This window comes from Anser anser (genome assembly GCF_964211835.1).
Source record: "Anser anser genome assembly, chromosome: 2".
In the NCBI taxonomy this organism is placed as follows: Eukaryota; Metazoa; Chordata; class Aves; order Anseriformes; family Anatidae; genus Anser; species Anser anser.
The window spans coordinates 69,439,725-69,455,911 of NC_139721.1; the positions used below are offsets into that span (position 1 = coordinate 69,439,725).

The 16,187-nt window shown below is 42.8% G+C and overlaps 1 protein-coding gene across 3 annotated transcripts in view; it reads left to right on the forward strand.

The window, feature by feature from the left end:
* Positions 1-6,774: 6,774 nt before the first annotated feature.
* Positions 6,775-16,187, forward strand: part of TMEM245 (transmembrane protein 245) — a 91,028-nt gene continuing 81,615 nt past the window's right edge. The window contains exon 1 of one of the 3 annotated variants that reach the window (XM_083822351.1): positions 6,775-7,729. In XM_083822351.1, the coding sequence (XP_083678477.1) occupies positions 7,172-7,729 (558 nt within the window). In that variant the 5' untranslated portion in view covers positions 6,775-7,171. The remainder of the gene's footprint in view (positions 7,730-16,187) is intronic. The other 2 variants (XM_083822349.1, XM_083822350.1) reach the window with 2 other exon arrangements.

A 16,187-nucleotide genomic window follows, 5' to 3' on the forward strand; every position in this document is an offset into this window, starting at 1 on the left:
TGCTGCATACTTACCTGCTCACTAGCCATTTTGCAAACTGCTCGGCTGTGGCAGTTCAAATCTCAGAAGATGGGGGCTCTAAGTCTTAACAGCCTTCTTTGTCCATTGTCTCTTTTCCCTAATTAAAATTTCATTATCAGGATTTCTGTGTGTGGTAGTGCCTAATGCAGTCCTTCCACAGCCTGCCCAGCACAGATAGGGATCTAACTGGAAGCCTGTTGATGGCTTTAAAGAAAATCTTAATTTCCTGAGTACAAAAATTAATCAAAAGAAAAACATTTATATGTATTTACCATATGCCAACTTTTCATTACTTCTTTTCCTTTCTAGCTATTTCTGTGCAATTTATGTGTCTGTCTGATTTTTTGCAGCTACAGAATAAGATCTAGGTAAACCTCCCTTTTCTTCACCTCTTACTAGTATGAAATAATCATTTGGGTAACTTTTTTTTCAATTTTACATTGAGTTTGGTAAATTACAGAGTACAAACATACATAGTTTTAACTTTTCTCTAATTTGGGCTCAGGCAAAATCAGTGTGATTTTGAAATGTTAAGGAGGACTTGTGCAGCTTGTGGAGTCAATAGGTGTGAAAAAACAGACTGAACAGATATTACTTTTTTTGAAAATCTGTGATTGCATTGGCAATAGCAAAGAATATGCTGTAAGGAAAAGGGCAGATTTTTATTTTTTCTTGGATTGCCAAGTAATTTGAGTTGTGCTCATTCCGAACTTGCTTCCATGTCCCTTACAGAAGTAGGGATGTTCCCTCACCGATGTGAGGTTGAAGCATATGTAGAGCTTCACCACCCGTGTTTGTAGAAAGGTTGCTGCTTAGGATAGGCTAGTTTTGATCTGCACTTACAGTTTATTTAGGAATGTCCTTACAAGGTAAAATTTTCTATGGCACTTCTAAGAACCATTCTGTAAAGGTATTTTAAAGAAATTGGATTTTTAAAGAACTGGATTTTTCAAAAGTACCCAACAGCTGCAGATCTTTTATGGCTTCAATGCTTACTCATGGTAGTGAACATTTCATGGCGACTAGTGATTGCAGCACGTTACCGAATTTATGATAGAATGGCTCGGGTTGGAAAGGGCCTTAAAGATCATCTAGTTCCAATCCCCCCACGGGCAGGGACACCTCCCACTACATCAGAGAGACTAGAACTTAGTCTCACAGCTCTCTCTTAAGCTTCACACCATTCGGTTCAATTTCATGAGATGGTAGTAGTAGAGGACTAAATAAAGGAAAAATTCACCTAGATTCTGTGCAAAGGAATAAAAACATTCTTGCTTATTTTTCCACAACAGTGATCTGCAAAGTTTATATTAATGAAAAATATTCTCCCCAGAATTAATATTTAGGCAGAGTAAATTCGTTAAATGTATTAGTGTGTATGTGTGCAAATCTGAAAAGTATAGAAGGCAGTTTAAAAACTAAAGGATAGGCTGTACTTCAAAGATCAAAAAAAAAGACAGTCTTACATGTTCCCTTACTCCTAGGTGATATTTTCTTCTGTATCATTGTACAAAAATATATGCAAACCTGACATGTTGCCTGCTAGGGTATTATATTTGCAGTTTTTATATACTAACTTTTTGTTGACTTCTTCAGTACAAAAATCAGCCTCATGTTATTTTCTTATTTTTTCTAAACAAGATAAAAAATAAAAGTTCAAGAGGTAAAGGAAATATTGTCATATAGAGTATTAGGATAATTGGAGAGAAGACAGATGTCATGTTTAAAATCTAGGAGGAGAAGGGCTTATTGTTTAAACACAAAATATTATATCTGCTTCAGAGATATTCGGACAGCAATGATTTGTTTTTCAGTTTTTCATAGCTGGTGATATGAAACCAGTGATAAAAATCAAATTGAAAAAACTACCACAATAATTTTCTCTTAAGCTGGAAGTATCACTCAAATCTTGACACAAAAAGTCTAAGATGAAATTCCAAACCTGTTAACTTCATTGGAAAAATGGGACCGTGATATTTCTGCATGATGCCCCCACCCTTCATTTGGGGAGATAAACTTGTTAACATATTTGAAGCATGGTGAGTTCTGTTTAGGTTAAGACAGATGCCTGGCATGTCTTGGTATTTCTGATTAATATATCCCAAGGTCTGGTTTGCCTTAACCTCTTTGCAAGTAAGCAGACTGTCATAGCTGAATTAACTCTTGCCACTTGGTGTTGTGTTACGTAAATTGAAGCTGAAATGTCAGCTGTACCTTTTGATTTTGTTCAGTGTTCTCAAGAGTAAATTTCAATCTAATACACAGATAAAACATACAAATAAGCACTTGCAAGTATAGTGTTAAGTGGTATTCTGCCTTTTCTTTTTCTTTTTTTGTAAGCTCAGTTCTGTATGCCAATACCCAGCATCCATTTGAAGACAATAAGCTTTTGGTTGGGTGGGAGTGCAGAGCTGAGGCTTTGTAGTCCAGAAGTAATCATCAAACTTATTTATATTCATGCAGTAGTCTTTCTGAAAAAATAACGCTGGATGAATACATAATGAAATTATGGTGACCTATGGGACTATTTTACAATCAATGCATGCCCTAAAATACTGCTTTGTAACATCTGTTTTATACTAAATGTTGGTGTTAAAGTGAGCCTTCTTAGCTATTTGACAGTGACATACAACAATATTTATAAATCTGTTATAATAAATGCTTTTTTAGTCTAAGAAAATGTGTGGTATGGCATTTATAAAAGGGAGGAAAAAAAAAAGTTCTCTGTGAGGCTAAGGTCTCTGCTGCTGCCCTGTGTTGTGTTAATAATTCCTTCCTGTGCCATGGGCTTGAATTTATTATCCAGAGTAATTCCATGCAAGTCACTGAGACTGGTCACAATAGCAACTTAACAGATGTGGGAGACTACTCTTTTTTTTTTCTTTCCACCATCGGAATTGCTGTGAAGCTGTAAGTAAAAGCAATCGTCTGTATTTTAACTAACGAATGCAGGGGTTCCCGTGGTGACCTCTATGTTGTGTATTTGTAACCTGTGTGATGCAGCTATAATCAATATAACTATTTCAAATTGGGGTGTCCTGCTGTCATCACTGCCCCATTGCATGGCCGAACAGAGCAGCTCCTGAAGCGGTGAGAACAGGCTTTTGCAAAAAAAGACGATGAAATTAAGTCGGAGATTGGAAATGGAGAGGGGAGGAGGTCTCGTAACAGTCAGCAAGCAACAGCAGCTCTAGAAGTTACTCAAGAAGGGAAGCTTCAGTTTCCAAGATCTCTCAAGCTTGGGTATGTATTTTAGCTCTTTGCTGACAGACTGAGAAGCGTTGGCTCGAGGCACCAAGAAATATATTGCTTTTACACTGTGTACCCTGTTGCGTATGCAGTATCGCTACCCTGAAGCTGCAGGCTGCAATGCAAGAAAGGGTGGGTCTTGTGAGCGTCTCCTACTTGTGCACAATCCACGTAGTCACGACCAACAGAGAGTCTTAGATTTTACTCCATGTTGCACCATATAATGTTTGATGATTGGTACGGTATTTTGTCACAAACCGGACAAGGCCAAGATACCCTTCTGTCACGCAGGTCTGTGTAGCTCCAGCTCCTGTTCCAAGCACACAGCTGCCATGTGGGCTAACCCTGCGAGATAGTGCTCTAGATTTTGTCCATCCCAGGGTCTTGGTGATTTTGTGTGCTGGCCCACTGAATGGACATCTTTTTGTTGGTGCTGTTGACTGCTGTGCATTACCACCGTGCATTTGATTCCCCTCATTAACTTAACAAGACTGTTCCTGAATAGTTCTAGTGCTACGCACTGATAATGCCATTTACTTTAACAGAGCCCTTGAACAAAGTTGTTTCTACAATGCAGTCAGTCACTGCTGTAGTCACTGGGTACTTCCAGAGCTGCTGCTCCTAAGGGCTGGCTTTCACTCTCTTTTCACCACTATTTTGTAAATAATATTTAATTTGGAGTCATCTCATTTTAATTGTCAATCTGGCGAATCTACATAAAAGATTAACTTTTTCCTTTAGGCTAAAATACAAAGGTATGCACTGGTCACCTAAAAATACAAAGTTTACATCTGAATTATGAACTTAAAGGGTTACATATATTTTATTCCTTTGGTCCTCTTACTGCATCTTTATTCCTCTTACTGAATCTGTAGTGGTTTAAATATTTTTCTCATTCATCTGAAGAGATTACTTTTCTATTAAACTGCAGTGAATTAATAAAATGAGATTAACCCCAGCTGAGTGATCACAAATATTGAGCTATACAGAGCTTAAAAAAAAAAAGACTTCTCGCGACTTATTTTCCAAGTGTACAGGCTAGTGCTGACACCTGGTGGCTTTGTTACTGAGCTATTGCATAGTTTCCTGTGGTTATTACAGGTATAAGTCATTATTAACTTGCTGTTGTCTGTCTGCTGTGCTTCCTGGCCACCTCAGCATCCCATGTTTTGGTAGCACTTTTAAGGCAGTCTGGATCTTGCAGCTGTGCTGACTGCACGTGCAGTGAATAAGAACTGTGGGTGCCTGGAATTGTTTGAGAGAAGACTCAAATAGCTTCAATTCAGTGCACACACAATCATGGGCGCTAATGCAGCAGCAGATGGAAGTTAGAAGCTTACCTATTCGTTAGGTAATATTTCATTTTATATTACTCTTTACATAACAGAGCATCAAGGACCATCGATACTTACCACATAGGTACTTTAGGCACATACATTTTTTATCTGTATTGCCACAGAAGCATTCCTTTTCCATTATCTTCACCATTGAAGAATTACAAATATCAAAAAAATACATCCAAAGGTAGCACTGGAAAATTTCTGCTAGTATAGGTCCCTGAGATGCACTGTATACCTATGGCCATACAAATGCTGAAACCACAAATTGTCGGTGCAATTTATACCTAATTTGCCATTGAATCTAAAATCACATTGTACTTCAATATTATACAAGACCAGCTGCGAAGGCTGCAGTCACTGTTTGAAATCTGTTGTGGAATTAAGTTTTCAGACCTTGAGATGTGTTTTGTGAAGATCCTCCCTGAGCTGTCACCTCAGAGATTGCTTTCTGATATTCATCTCCCTGTTCTTAAGTGTTCGTGTTGCAATACGTGAGATATCCATGAGATACCAATCTTTATTTCATTGATTTTTTTTTTGTGTGTTCTAAATTTCTGGTGTATTTCATTGTCTGTAATGAATAGTGAAATACAGTTAGATAGGAAAGGCTTCCTATAATACGGACCAAATCCTCAGCTTGTGTAAATCAGTATTTATAGCTTCACTCAAGTCAAAGAGGTGACATTAATTTCTGTTTGTGAAGAACATGACTGCCTGTGTCTGTTAAGAAAAATCAAAGGAGTAACGATGTGCCTATGAAGATTTGATTTGCCAGCATCTGTGTATCTAATGGAAAGATTTGTATTCTCAACTCTCCCCCTCTGTAAATCTCAGTTGACACTTGCTAATTGAACTTTAATGCAATAGATGTATTATAATGAGCCATTAGAGTCTCTTTTTGGCATGCTTCCTCCTATCTGCAGGAACCGAAGAGAAAAGACTGGGGTAGTGATGTGTGCTTGTTACCTATTTCAGCGCCCTGCCAGAAGGTAGTTGTATTTGATCAAAGAGCAGTGAGTGACAGGATCATTTTAAGGTGCAGTAAAAGCTTCTCTCTCCTATGGACAGCTGCTTGTAATGCATCATCCTCATCGAGATCAAACAAGGTACCTGTAGGTCTCTAAATGCCTCCCTTTGCATGAAATTAAAGTCCTTTGAACTGGCACAGGGTTTGTTTGGCAAAGGAAAACGGAGCTGCATGAGCCGAGAGGGACCTCTACAAGCAGGAATGGGCGTGTAACTGGCAGCAAAGCCTTTGCAGCATGGAAGAGTAAGGACTGCGAGCCAAAAGCTCTCAGAAACTGGCAGGGTTCTGCCTCACCTACGGCTGCAGGACACAACGCAGTTACAGCAAGTGTGGGAAAAACCTGCATCTTTCCTTCCCGGGCGGATGGGACAGATAGGTCTCAGCACTCGTCTGCAGTCTTCACTGCTCTGCCTTTAAAAACTGCACTACAGTTTCCTACTTTATAAGTTGAAAACAATTGTGCTCAGAGTAATTTCAGCCTGTGGATATCTACAGCGTACAAGAAACTCTGAAGTCCTGGTGGACACAGATCTACCGTGATGTTACATAATGTTAAAATTGTATGTAAACCTTAATTTTTTTAATCAAATTCCAACCTCTATGCGCTTTTTGTATGTTCAGAGGCATGCACCTCTGCAATATGTTGTAGAGATGGATGTTACGCTGCCTTTCCCATTCAGAAGAAAGGGAAAAATCACTATGGAGGCTTTATGGTGGCATCGCCGATAGCTTTAGTACCTGGCGAAGGTTGCCTGGGGGTGTGAAAGGAAAACTCTTGGAACAGCACAATGCCAGCACTGAGCTGCTTCAAATGTTGTGGATCTCAGCCCTCACCAAACTTATTCACAGCAAATATTTATAGAGGTTTTTATATTGCCTGTAAAACACAAGCTGTCACCCTCACAGACGGACACGTGTCAGCTGTATGCCAGATGTAGGAAATCTGCTCCTCCTTAGATTACTTGCAAAAAAACTTTGATGCAATGTTAACATCACGGATGTCAGGTCTAAAGCTCCAGACAGAGCTACTTTTCCTTCAGTCGGCCTAATTCCCAGCAGCAGCGCCGCTGCTCTCTCAGTAAACAACTCGATGCCAGGGCAGGTTCCGACAGGCCACAGCTCTCCGGCTGGTCCAACCCGTCCTGCTCTCCACCTTGGCGGTGACACCGCAGATTTCCAAACGTTTTCAGCTCCCGAAGTAGCGTCGGGAGGGCGTTTAGCGGAGCCGGGAGAGGGCTGTGGGATGGGGTGAGGACGGGAAAAGACCTCGGAGCGCTGAGGTGCCGGGCTGGCCCCGACCCATGGCACCATAACCACGGGGCTGGCGTGCCCGGGCCGCGGCCGGCGCTAACAAAAAAGGGAAATAGGGGACGGAGCGGCCTCCTCCTGAGGAAAAAACTACATTTCCCGGCACCCTCCCTCCCCGCAGGGCGGCACTCCGGCCCCGGCCGCCTCCCCGCGCCCTCGCCCGAGCCTCCGGCGGCGGCGTCGCCCCCTGGCAGCCGCGGCCGCGCCCGGGGGGCTGCGGGGCGCCATGGCCGACCGCGGGGAGCCGCCGGGGGGCTGCGGGGCTGGGGGCGCGCCGGCGGCCGTGCCGCGGCTGCCGCTGGGCACCCCGTCGGGGGGCTCGGGGGTGTCGCTGCCGCGGCTGGAGAAGCCGATCAAGCAGGCCTTCTACAACACCGGGGCGCTGCTGTTCGCCGGGCTGTGCTGCGGCGCCGCCGTGCTGGTGTACTTCATCCTGGAGGCCTTCCTGCGGCCGCTGCTCTGGGCCGTGCTCTGCGGCACCTTCCTGCACCCCTTCAAGAGCTCGCTGACGGCGCTGGGCCGCCGCTGGCTCGGCCGCCTGCAGCGCTCCGGCACGCCGGTGCTGCTGGCCGCCCTGCTGCTGCCCGCCTGCTTCGCCAACTACGGCGTGGAGGCGCTGGGCCAGCAGGTGCTGCGGCGCCGGCGGCTGCTGCTGCTGCTGGGCGCCGGGGGGCCGCTGCTCTACGGGCTCTACTGCCTCGGCAGCTCGCTGGGCGTGCAGCTGCTGCTGGCCCAGGCCGCCCGCCTCATCTGCCAGGGGCTGGACTACTTCAGCAGCCAGTGGGTGAGGAGGGCTCGGGGAGCTGGGGGTGGGTTTTGGGGGGCTTTTGGGGGGGGGTGTTGGGGGTCCGGGGCGCGGCCCGGCGCCATCTCACTTGTTGCGCCCCGGCGGGCGGGCTGGCACCGCCGCCCTGTGGACGCGGGCGTGGGGCGTCGTGACGAGCCCGTTGGCTGCGGGTTGGGCTTGTTTCGTGTTTTTTTTGTGTGTGTGTGGAGTTGTAACGAGCCCCTTGGCTGCATGTTGGGTTTGTTCTGTGTGTGTTTGGCACCCAGGGAGGAGGGAGCCGTCCCCTGAGCCCCGGCGGGTGGCTCCGGGGAGGAGGGGGTTGTGTAGGGCGAGCCTCGATTTTCCTGCCAAAGCCGCATGCAGAAGTGTTTAAAAAAGCCCCCGACTGAGGTACAGCCCGGCCGCAGAAGCAGGTGTCCACCGCCTGTATGTCGTGCCCTTACCGTAGCCATGCTGCGGTTGTGAGGTGCCCCTAAATTGGGGTAAGCCAGGTGAGGTTTTGGGCAAGCAGCCGGTGTGAGGCGGCTGTGAGGGGCTGGGGAAGGGCATCTGGAGGCTTGTCTACTTCTTCACCAATTTACTTATTTCCTTCAAGTACCAAGCAGTGCAGACTTAGTTGGAGCGCCAAGTAAAGCTGTGCGTCTAACTTACAAGTGTTGTGTGTGGTGATAAGGGGGATTGGGAGAGATTGCTTTGTCTTAAGTTTTCCTCAGTACGTAGACTAAAACTCTGGCGGAACTCATCCTCACTTTGTTAGTTAGAAATGTTGAATTGAAAATACAAAAAAAAACAACCCCAAAACCTACATATCTGAATTAAGTGGCTATGTGAAAGCAGAGTAGATCAATAAAGTTGTACTTTTTTTTGTACCGATGTGCTGTTGACATGCTCAGCTTCCTTGGTGTCAAAGGCTTTTTTAAGCAGGCTTTTAAAGCTAGACTGTTCTACTTTAAAAAGCAAACAACACCCCAAAAAAGTCATAACAGCAACAGAAACCTTGAGTGGAAAGTGGAGTGGAGACACACATTTATCTCCACTTACACGTGGAGGTAAAACTAAAGAACTGGTTAAAACTGATTCACGTATGTGGGCAAGAGGGAGAAACTGCCAGGAAAATCAAAGAGCAAACTTACCGGGCTTCTGGTTTTGAATTTGTGTGTGTTTGAATCCTAGTTTTATTCCTTTGGTGTGGCTAATGTATGCTGAAATCTCAAGCACAACTTTGGAGGTGTATACCAGAAAAAACAAAAAAAGTAGTTGTACTCTGAAGTGTTGTCATGTGCTGGGAGATGTCAGGGGAGATGTGTTTTTTGGTCTGTTTTGTCCTCAGGTGTATAATTAAGACTGAGTAGACAAGACAGGCAGTCTCTCTCATTCTCATTTTGTTAAGAGACAAAGATATGAGCTTCTTCCCCTTTACCTTCAGTTAAGTGGTGGGAGAACATGAGCATGGCTTGTTAATACTGATTGGAAGGTTTGGTTAGTTGCCATGCAGTTTACTGGATGAGTTTAAGACTTTCCTTTGGATTGGCATGCGTGTTTAACAGAGCCAGTATTACTAGACTATGTGACTTGGCTAAGTCCAGTCCTTTATTTAAACTCAGTTAATTAAGCTATACTTACAGCTGGTAAATGGAAAACTACCAAAGGAAGTTGCACGGATTTAGCCTCATGACTCTGGTTGTAGTGCTGACGGCTGTGTCAGTCCGCACACAGTCTGACGGCTCGGTGCTCAGTACAGGTTTGTTTAGCAGCATCTGATACTTCAGCTTCATATTGGTGTTTCTGGTGTGACACCTGTGTTCATTGAAGTGCTGTAAGATTTTAACAGGGGAAAAAAAGTTCCTAGAACTCTTCAGACGTAAGTTCCTTGTGAAAATTTGAGTTTAGATCAAAATAACTAACCATGGGCTTCCGTAGGCAAACCAGTAACCAGCCAAGCGAGCTGCCAAAATCTCTTTCTGGGACACTATATGAGAAAGAAACTAAGGTCTTCACTTTGTAAATAACCTCAGCTCAGCCTGGCATCATCTGTACGTTTTACAGTGTTTTCGATTCCAGTTTCATGAATTTTGCTATTACTTGATTTGTATTATTTCAGAACTGCAGCAGGATAACTTAATTTTATCTGTGCTGCTGAGGAGCCTTGAGCTGGGTCAGTTTGTAGCATCTGCTTTAACTGCAGTTAAGCATTGAAAAGCTGTTTAATTTCCGTGTTACTTTGCAGGACCAAGTTTGCATGTCTACCTTCTGCTTGTTAGCCACACAGGAATTTTGCATATTGCATGTCAGTTTGCTCCATTGTTCTGTTCTTTCCTGGGACCCGAATTCTCCATGGCTCCTTCTCTGTGGTATCCTGCATGAAAATTAGAACTGTTTTTGTTTGTAGGTACTCTGTGATAAGCAAAAGTAATGGTAATCTCATTTTTGTTTTTTGCACTGTTTCTTTTAGCAGCCAACTAAGCCAATCCAGATCTCTGTGTTTTGAAATACTTGAATTCAGAACAACTTAATTAACATAAAATAAGTAATTTTTTCCCTTATGCAGTAAGGAATACTTTCTTGCCAGGAATATAATAAATGAAGCACTTATTAAAAGTGTAAAGGAGACAAGCAAATGCCTGTTGCTGCGTGGAGCACTTTGGCCGTGAGAGCAGCATCTGAGTAGCAGCACATGGTAGTTTATGGCAGTTTTTATCCTGTGAACTACAGATGTCTGTGCTCCAGCCAGCCACAGTTCTGTCTTGCAAAGGTGTAAAGTGCCTGTATTCTTACTGGGAGCTTTGCACCACCTGGAAGGCCCCGCTGCTTGTGCAAAGGAAGAATGTGCACAGTCCTCTTTTCCCTATCTGATTCCCTCTGATGTAGTAGGTAAGCGAGAGGGTGCCTGTCATTAGACTTCGGCTGAAAACAATTACATTTTTTTGGGTACCAGTTAGGAGTTTCCTATCAAAAGGTATTTTTATGGTATCTGCTAAGCCATGACAGGAAGAGAGAATTTCTCTTTAGTTCCAGAACAGAGCGTTCCCCAAATACACGACTAACGTGGGGTAATGACGGAGACAACTGCATCTTGGCACCAGCGTGCTACAGAGCTCTCTAGTGCTGTTGTCCACAAATCTGGGAAAGCCATTCACGGCGTTGATAAGCGAAGATTTAGAAATGGCTACATTCCTGGCTGTGGTTTCTAAGTCACTTCTGCAATTTGAGTTAGGAGTCCTAGATAGCACCAGGATAAGCCCGTTGAATAATTAATTACAAAACATTACATTTGAAGAACAAGCCCAGGATCTTAGGCTGGTCTGCAAGAATTGTGTTCCTACCATCTCCTTTCCCTTCATGCTTTACAGTTCCTGTATCTTCTTTGAAGGAGGTTGCTCAAGAAATGTAGTAGACTGCTGGCCTTAAAGATAGGAGCTGGCAGTAAATTCCAGTTGAGCTCCTTACCCTGATTCCAGCCTTCCCTCCAGGTTGTTTGCAGAAACTTTATGTAGAGGACATGCATTCTGCATGAACTTCAGTTAGGTATAATAGGGAAGAAGGAAGTTTTTCTGCATCTTTTTTCCTTCAATCAGAGGGGAGGCTGTCCCAAAGCAGGCTATAAAAATGCCCTTATATGTTTATATGCTATAACAGTTTCATCATGGTTACCCTCACAGTGCTCACACCTTCTGAAGACTAACCTCGGACTGCCTTGTCCATCATAGTTCTGTAGGAAGTATCTTCTATCCAGCACTATACTTAAGGTAGGGGAAATTCCTTTGCTTTGTGCCAGCAGTTCAGAGTAGTTTAGCCTAACATTTTACATTTACAGTACTATGCAGGAAATGCCAGCTAGTGGTTGTATTTATTTTTCTTCAGTAGGGGTCACATGCTCATATTTATATAGAAAATGGTTCGTTTGTAGATCCCAGCAGATAAAATTAATTATACAGCCGTTTCACATTGACTCTGAAGTTCATCTCCTCAGTAAATGAAATCTGATGCGATCTTAATTGGCAGAATTCTCCAGAGTGAAGTTGGTCACAGGGCTGTCAAAACCCTTGTCCCATGGCTGGTCTTTCTTCTGTGGTTTGTCACAAGTAGTTGGTCAGGTTCAGAGCTCTGTACTTTTATGTGTCTGTAATATTATAATTTTTTTTGTTCAGGTGTGGAACTGTAGGTCTCCGTTAGCAGAGCTATACTTCTCACTGTAACAGGTATGACTCATTTTGTGCTAGTGGCTTAGAAGCAGTTAGAAGACCCAGTCAGTCCTTTGCTCGCTGCAGTGCTGAGCAAATTCAGAAATAATTGTGTGCTGTGACCAGCACATTGGAATTGCCTCAGACGGTGTTGTCTGTCTTAGCCTGTTGACTCTCTGCTCCTTTTCAGGGAAATTATCAAAGACATCCATCAGGGAAAACTTCACTTATGTAGGCACTAGATGTCAGCAGTCCCCAAAGCATCCCTTGCAGATTGAAATTCTCAAACGTGCTTCTTGGCAAACACTTTGGGTCACGGGCATCCAAGGTGCTTGGCTTCCTTAGTGCCACTTACAAAGGATAAAAGCGTCTACATTTTGTGAAGTTCACCTCCTGGGCAGTTTCTCTTCTAACATAGGAAAGGGTTAAGTTTGGCTGTCATGTTGTATAACTATAAATGAGGAAAATGCCGTTCTGATTTACAATTGTATGTAATTTCTCTTTGCAGTGTTTCAGAATGAGGGGGGAAAGGAAGAAATTTATTCTTAGAGCAGGCCTGAAGATTTCTAAAACTTTCCTAGCATATAAAAACCAAACCAAAACAGAAAAAAAGCCCGCAAACCATTACCACCCACAAAAAATACAACCACTGTAAAAAAAAAAAACACCTTACGTATTCTTTCTGCTGTTTATAAGAGTATTTTCAATATTTGGTTTCATGGTTTATAAATCAGCCAGGCATTGGCTGTAAACACACGTTACCAAAACCACAGTTTTGGTTTTGTTTTCACAAAAGAGATCGATTTTGTAGAGACCACATATGTCCTATTGAAAACAGGATGGGGAGGGGCAGGAAAAAAAGAGGATGTTTGAAGTTTTTTTTTCCCACCTTTGCTTTTTCCCTTCCACACACCCCTCAGCTTTGGGAGAGCCTGCCTTGAGGTGCCTTTTGAAAAGGGTGATGAGTTGTGTTTTTTTTTGTTTGTTTTTAATTTATATGCCTGAGGTGCAGCCCCAGGCACCAAGCTGACACTAGTCTTGAGCCTAATGATAAAAGCTACATAAAGTTAGTTATTTTTTGCTTTTTTCATATATATATTATATATATATATATACACACACATATATTATTTGGACACAATGATATTTATTTTTCTACCACCTCTGGAAGGAATGATTGGTGTGGCACTGTCCAGCAAGATTTTGCCTACACACTGTGAAATAAAACAAGAAGATGAAGAAGTCTATTAGGTCGAGGAGCCATCTCTTGTGAAAGTGGCAACATGAAGCATGTCGAAGGAGCACTACTCTGTCTGCACAGAGAGGATTTGATGCACTCTTCTCACAAGTGAATCTTGAAAAGTTTGATTTCCAAGTAGCTTTTTATTAACGGAGATTCCCCAAAGTAACCTTTGTATTAAGTCAGAAAAAAACGAAATGCAGGGGCATTTTAGCATTGAGAGCTGCAGTTTTCTGGATATCTTACTGTAATGGATTTCCTTACATTCACAGCCTAGGAAATGTAGCAGAAGGCATTGAAAATACTTTCAACCTGTGTGTGACAGTATTGGTTTTGCAGCTCAGTTCTGGAACGCACCAAGATTTCAATGATAAGTTCATGATTTTGTCTCTTCAAGAAAGCTGGAATCTTGCAGAACACCAGGCTGCTGCTTAAGCTGGTCTAGTAGCCCTTGGGTGTTAAAGATATCAAAGTGGATATATTTCACAGTTTGGGGTTCTGGGAGGAATGGAACTGGTCCATATTTGTGTTCCCAGGGGTTTAGGAGAAGGAATAACACGCTCAGGCAGGTGTACACTTGTCATTTATCTGCGTAGGTAAATGCAGGCTTCTCTAGTGAAGGGAAGAAGTGGTTGAGTTTGCTCCGAGGTGGGCAATAGCATTATCTGTGTACCTAGGTTTGTTTGGTTTTGTAGCTCTTTGACAAAAATTAGCTCCATGTAAAATGAAGGGCAGTTATGCTTTCTTCACTCTGCCGAACTTTGCATGTTGTGGCATCTTTCCTCTTGTGTCCTGTGCGATATACAGTATAACCACATGAAGTTAATTTTGCTTCTGAAAACTGGAATAAAAATAACATTTCCGTAATTCCTCACTTGCCTTCTTAATATCTTTTTTTGTTGTTTAGAAAAACATTTTCAGATGGACACACAAAGAAGACGCTGTGATATTTGTAGTGGCAAACACAATTTGGCTTTTAGCTATGCATTTAAAGCCTAGAGTGTCTTCAGTTTTCAAGTCCACGCTGTTCTGCTCAGCTTTTGCCATGGGTTCATTCCTTTGCCAGCGAGGAGGAGGAGGTAGAAATAATGAGCTGCTGTCACCAGATCTCTTCTTCAACCGGCTTCCCTCAGTGTAGCACCATTTTAAAAGTTTGCAAAACACACGTGGAGTGGCTGAGAAGACTTCTGGGTGTGTGTGTGACTGCTGCTGACTGCAGAATACTAAAATGATGAAGTCCCTTTTTTGTAGGGATTTATTTGTATGGTGCCTAGATAGGTGTGTGCGTTAGGCAGCTTGCTTGGAAATGTCCTCTTGTTCTGATGGTCCATAATTTGATTTTCAAAAGTAAGTGATAATCGCATGCCAAAGTTTTTTTTTTCTAATGGAAATATTATTGGAGGAAATGGGTGTCTGCAATAGAAAGCTGAACAGGGAAGGATAAACGACCCTTTCCTCTGCTTATCCTTTTCTGTTGGTTAAAGCTGGTTGATGAAGGAACAGGGAGGGAACCAGAAGGTGCTGTGCATAGTCGATGGATTTTGTATGGCAGCTGTCGGAGATTAAGGCTGCTAGTGAATGTTTGAAGTATTTACTACTTTAAGAAAAACTGATGAAAATCTGTACCTCTAAATGAAAATTTCATTTTTAAATGTTACAGGGAGGGAGGTGGTGAGGATTTCTTGTTTTGTCATAGCCCTGAAGCAAACTGGAAATAGGAAAACATTTGAATTGAATTGGATCCAGAGTTTCCTCAAGCTGCTTTAAATAACTCCATTCAAAAAGGAGGGGGGGGGGAAACAAAAAAACACACAACACTTAGAGATGGCAAAGGCAGAGGGTAGAAAACTAGAAGAAGGAAGAGTTGAAACATGCCATTTGATCTTGATTTGTTAAAACCTGGAAATGTTTGGGAGGTTGGCAGGGCATATATCAGAAGTGACTGTTCCTCATTCTCCTCGGTCTTCACTGTTGTGTTTATGATGGGATGGTTTCCATGAAGTAGGTAAGAAGTTTATTAACTGAGATATGCTCAGCTGTAGCTGAATTAGATTATAAACTTTTTTTTTTTTTTTTTTTTTTTTCCCCGAGTAGTTTTCTTTCAGCTGAGGGAACTAGAGCTGCTTGGGTGGACGTGGAAGCTGGAGTGCAGAAGGGGTGAGGCTGCATCCGTAGCAGTGGGAGAAGGGAGCTGCCTCTGTGTTCAGCAGCAGCGAGCTGCTAAATGAGATCAGCTCTGAAGCCTCTCCCAGAGAGAGTAACTTGCTGACGGGAAGAGGGAGCTATGCAAATAAAAAGTTTTACTCATCAACATAACCGTTGTCGAGAGCTGAGGAGGAAGAGACAAGAGAGCTCATTCTCACTGAAAAATGATGCCAAAGCATTTCTCAGATTTTCACATTCTCCCAGCTTTAACTACAACTGAAAGCAGACTTCCAGTAACGTTGAAACAGCCATGCTGATAAATCTTAGACGTTCCAGCAGTAAAATTTAAAAGGGAAATCAAAACACTGAAGCAGATGCTTGATCTTAACATAAAAGCTGCAGCTTTTTTGTGGTGTAATTTTGCCTCCAGTTGGCTGTTGGAAGAGAACTGAAGCCCCTCAGACTTGTGTAGACATCTCTAGACCTGGTCTTTTAAATTTACCACTGTAATGCAAAAATGGATGGTGAACCCTGAGAAGTTGTAATGCAGTCTTATTATTCAGGGAAGTATACAGCTTGCTTTTTTTATTTGTTTTTAATATGTCTAAAGGCAAAAGTATATTGTTTTAAATTTGCAAGAGGTGCTACAAAATGCAAAGGAGATACGAGGAGTGAGGTCTTTGCTGTCTGTTCAGACAGTGAGGATAAGTGAGGAAAAGAAGAAGGAAAGCGTATTGGATTAAACCATCCTACAATTCTGATATATGAGAGTTGTGCATACCTGTAAGTATAACGGAGATCGAATAGGCATTTAAAATCTCAGAGTAAATGGGGAAAGTTAGGCACCTGCGACTGACTTCAGCTTGATAAATAAGAAATTATGGTAGCG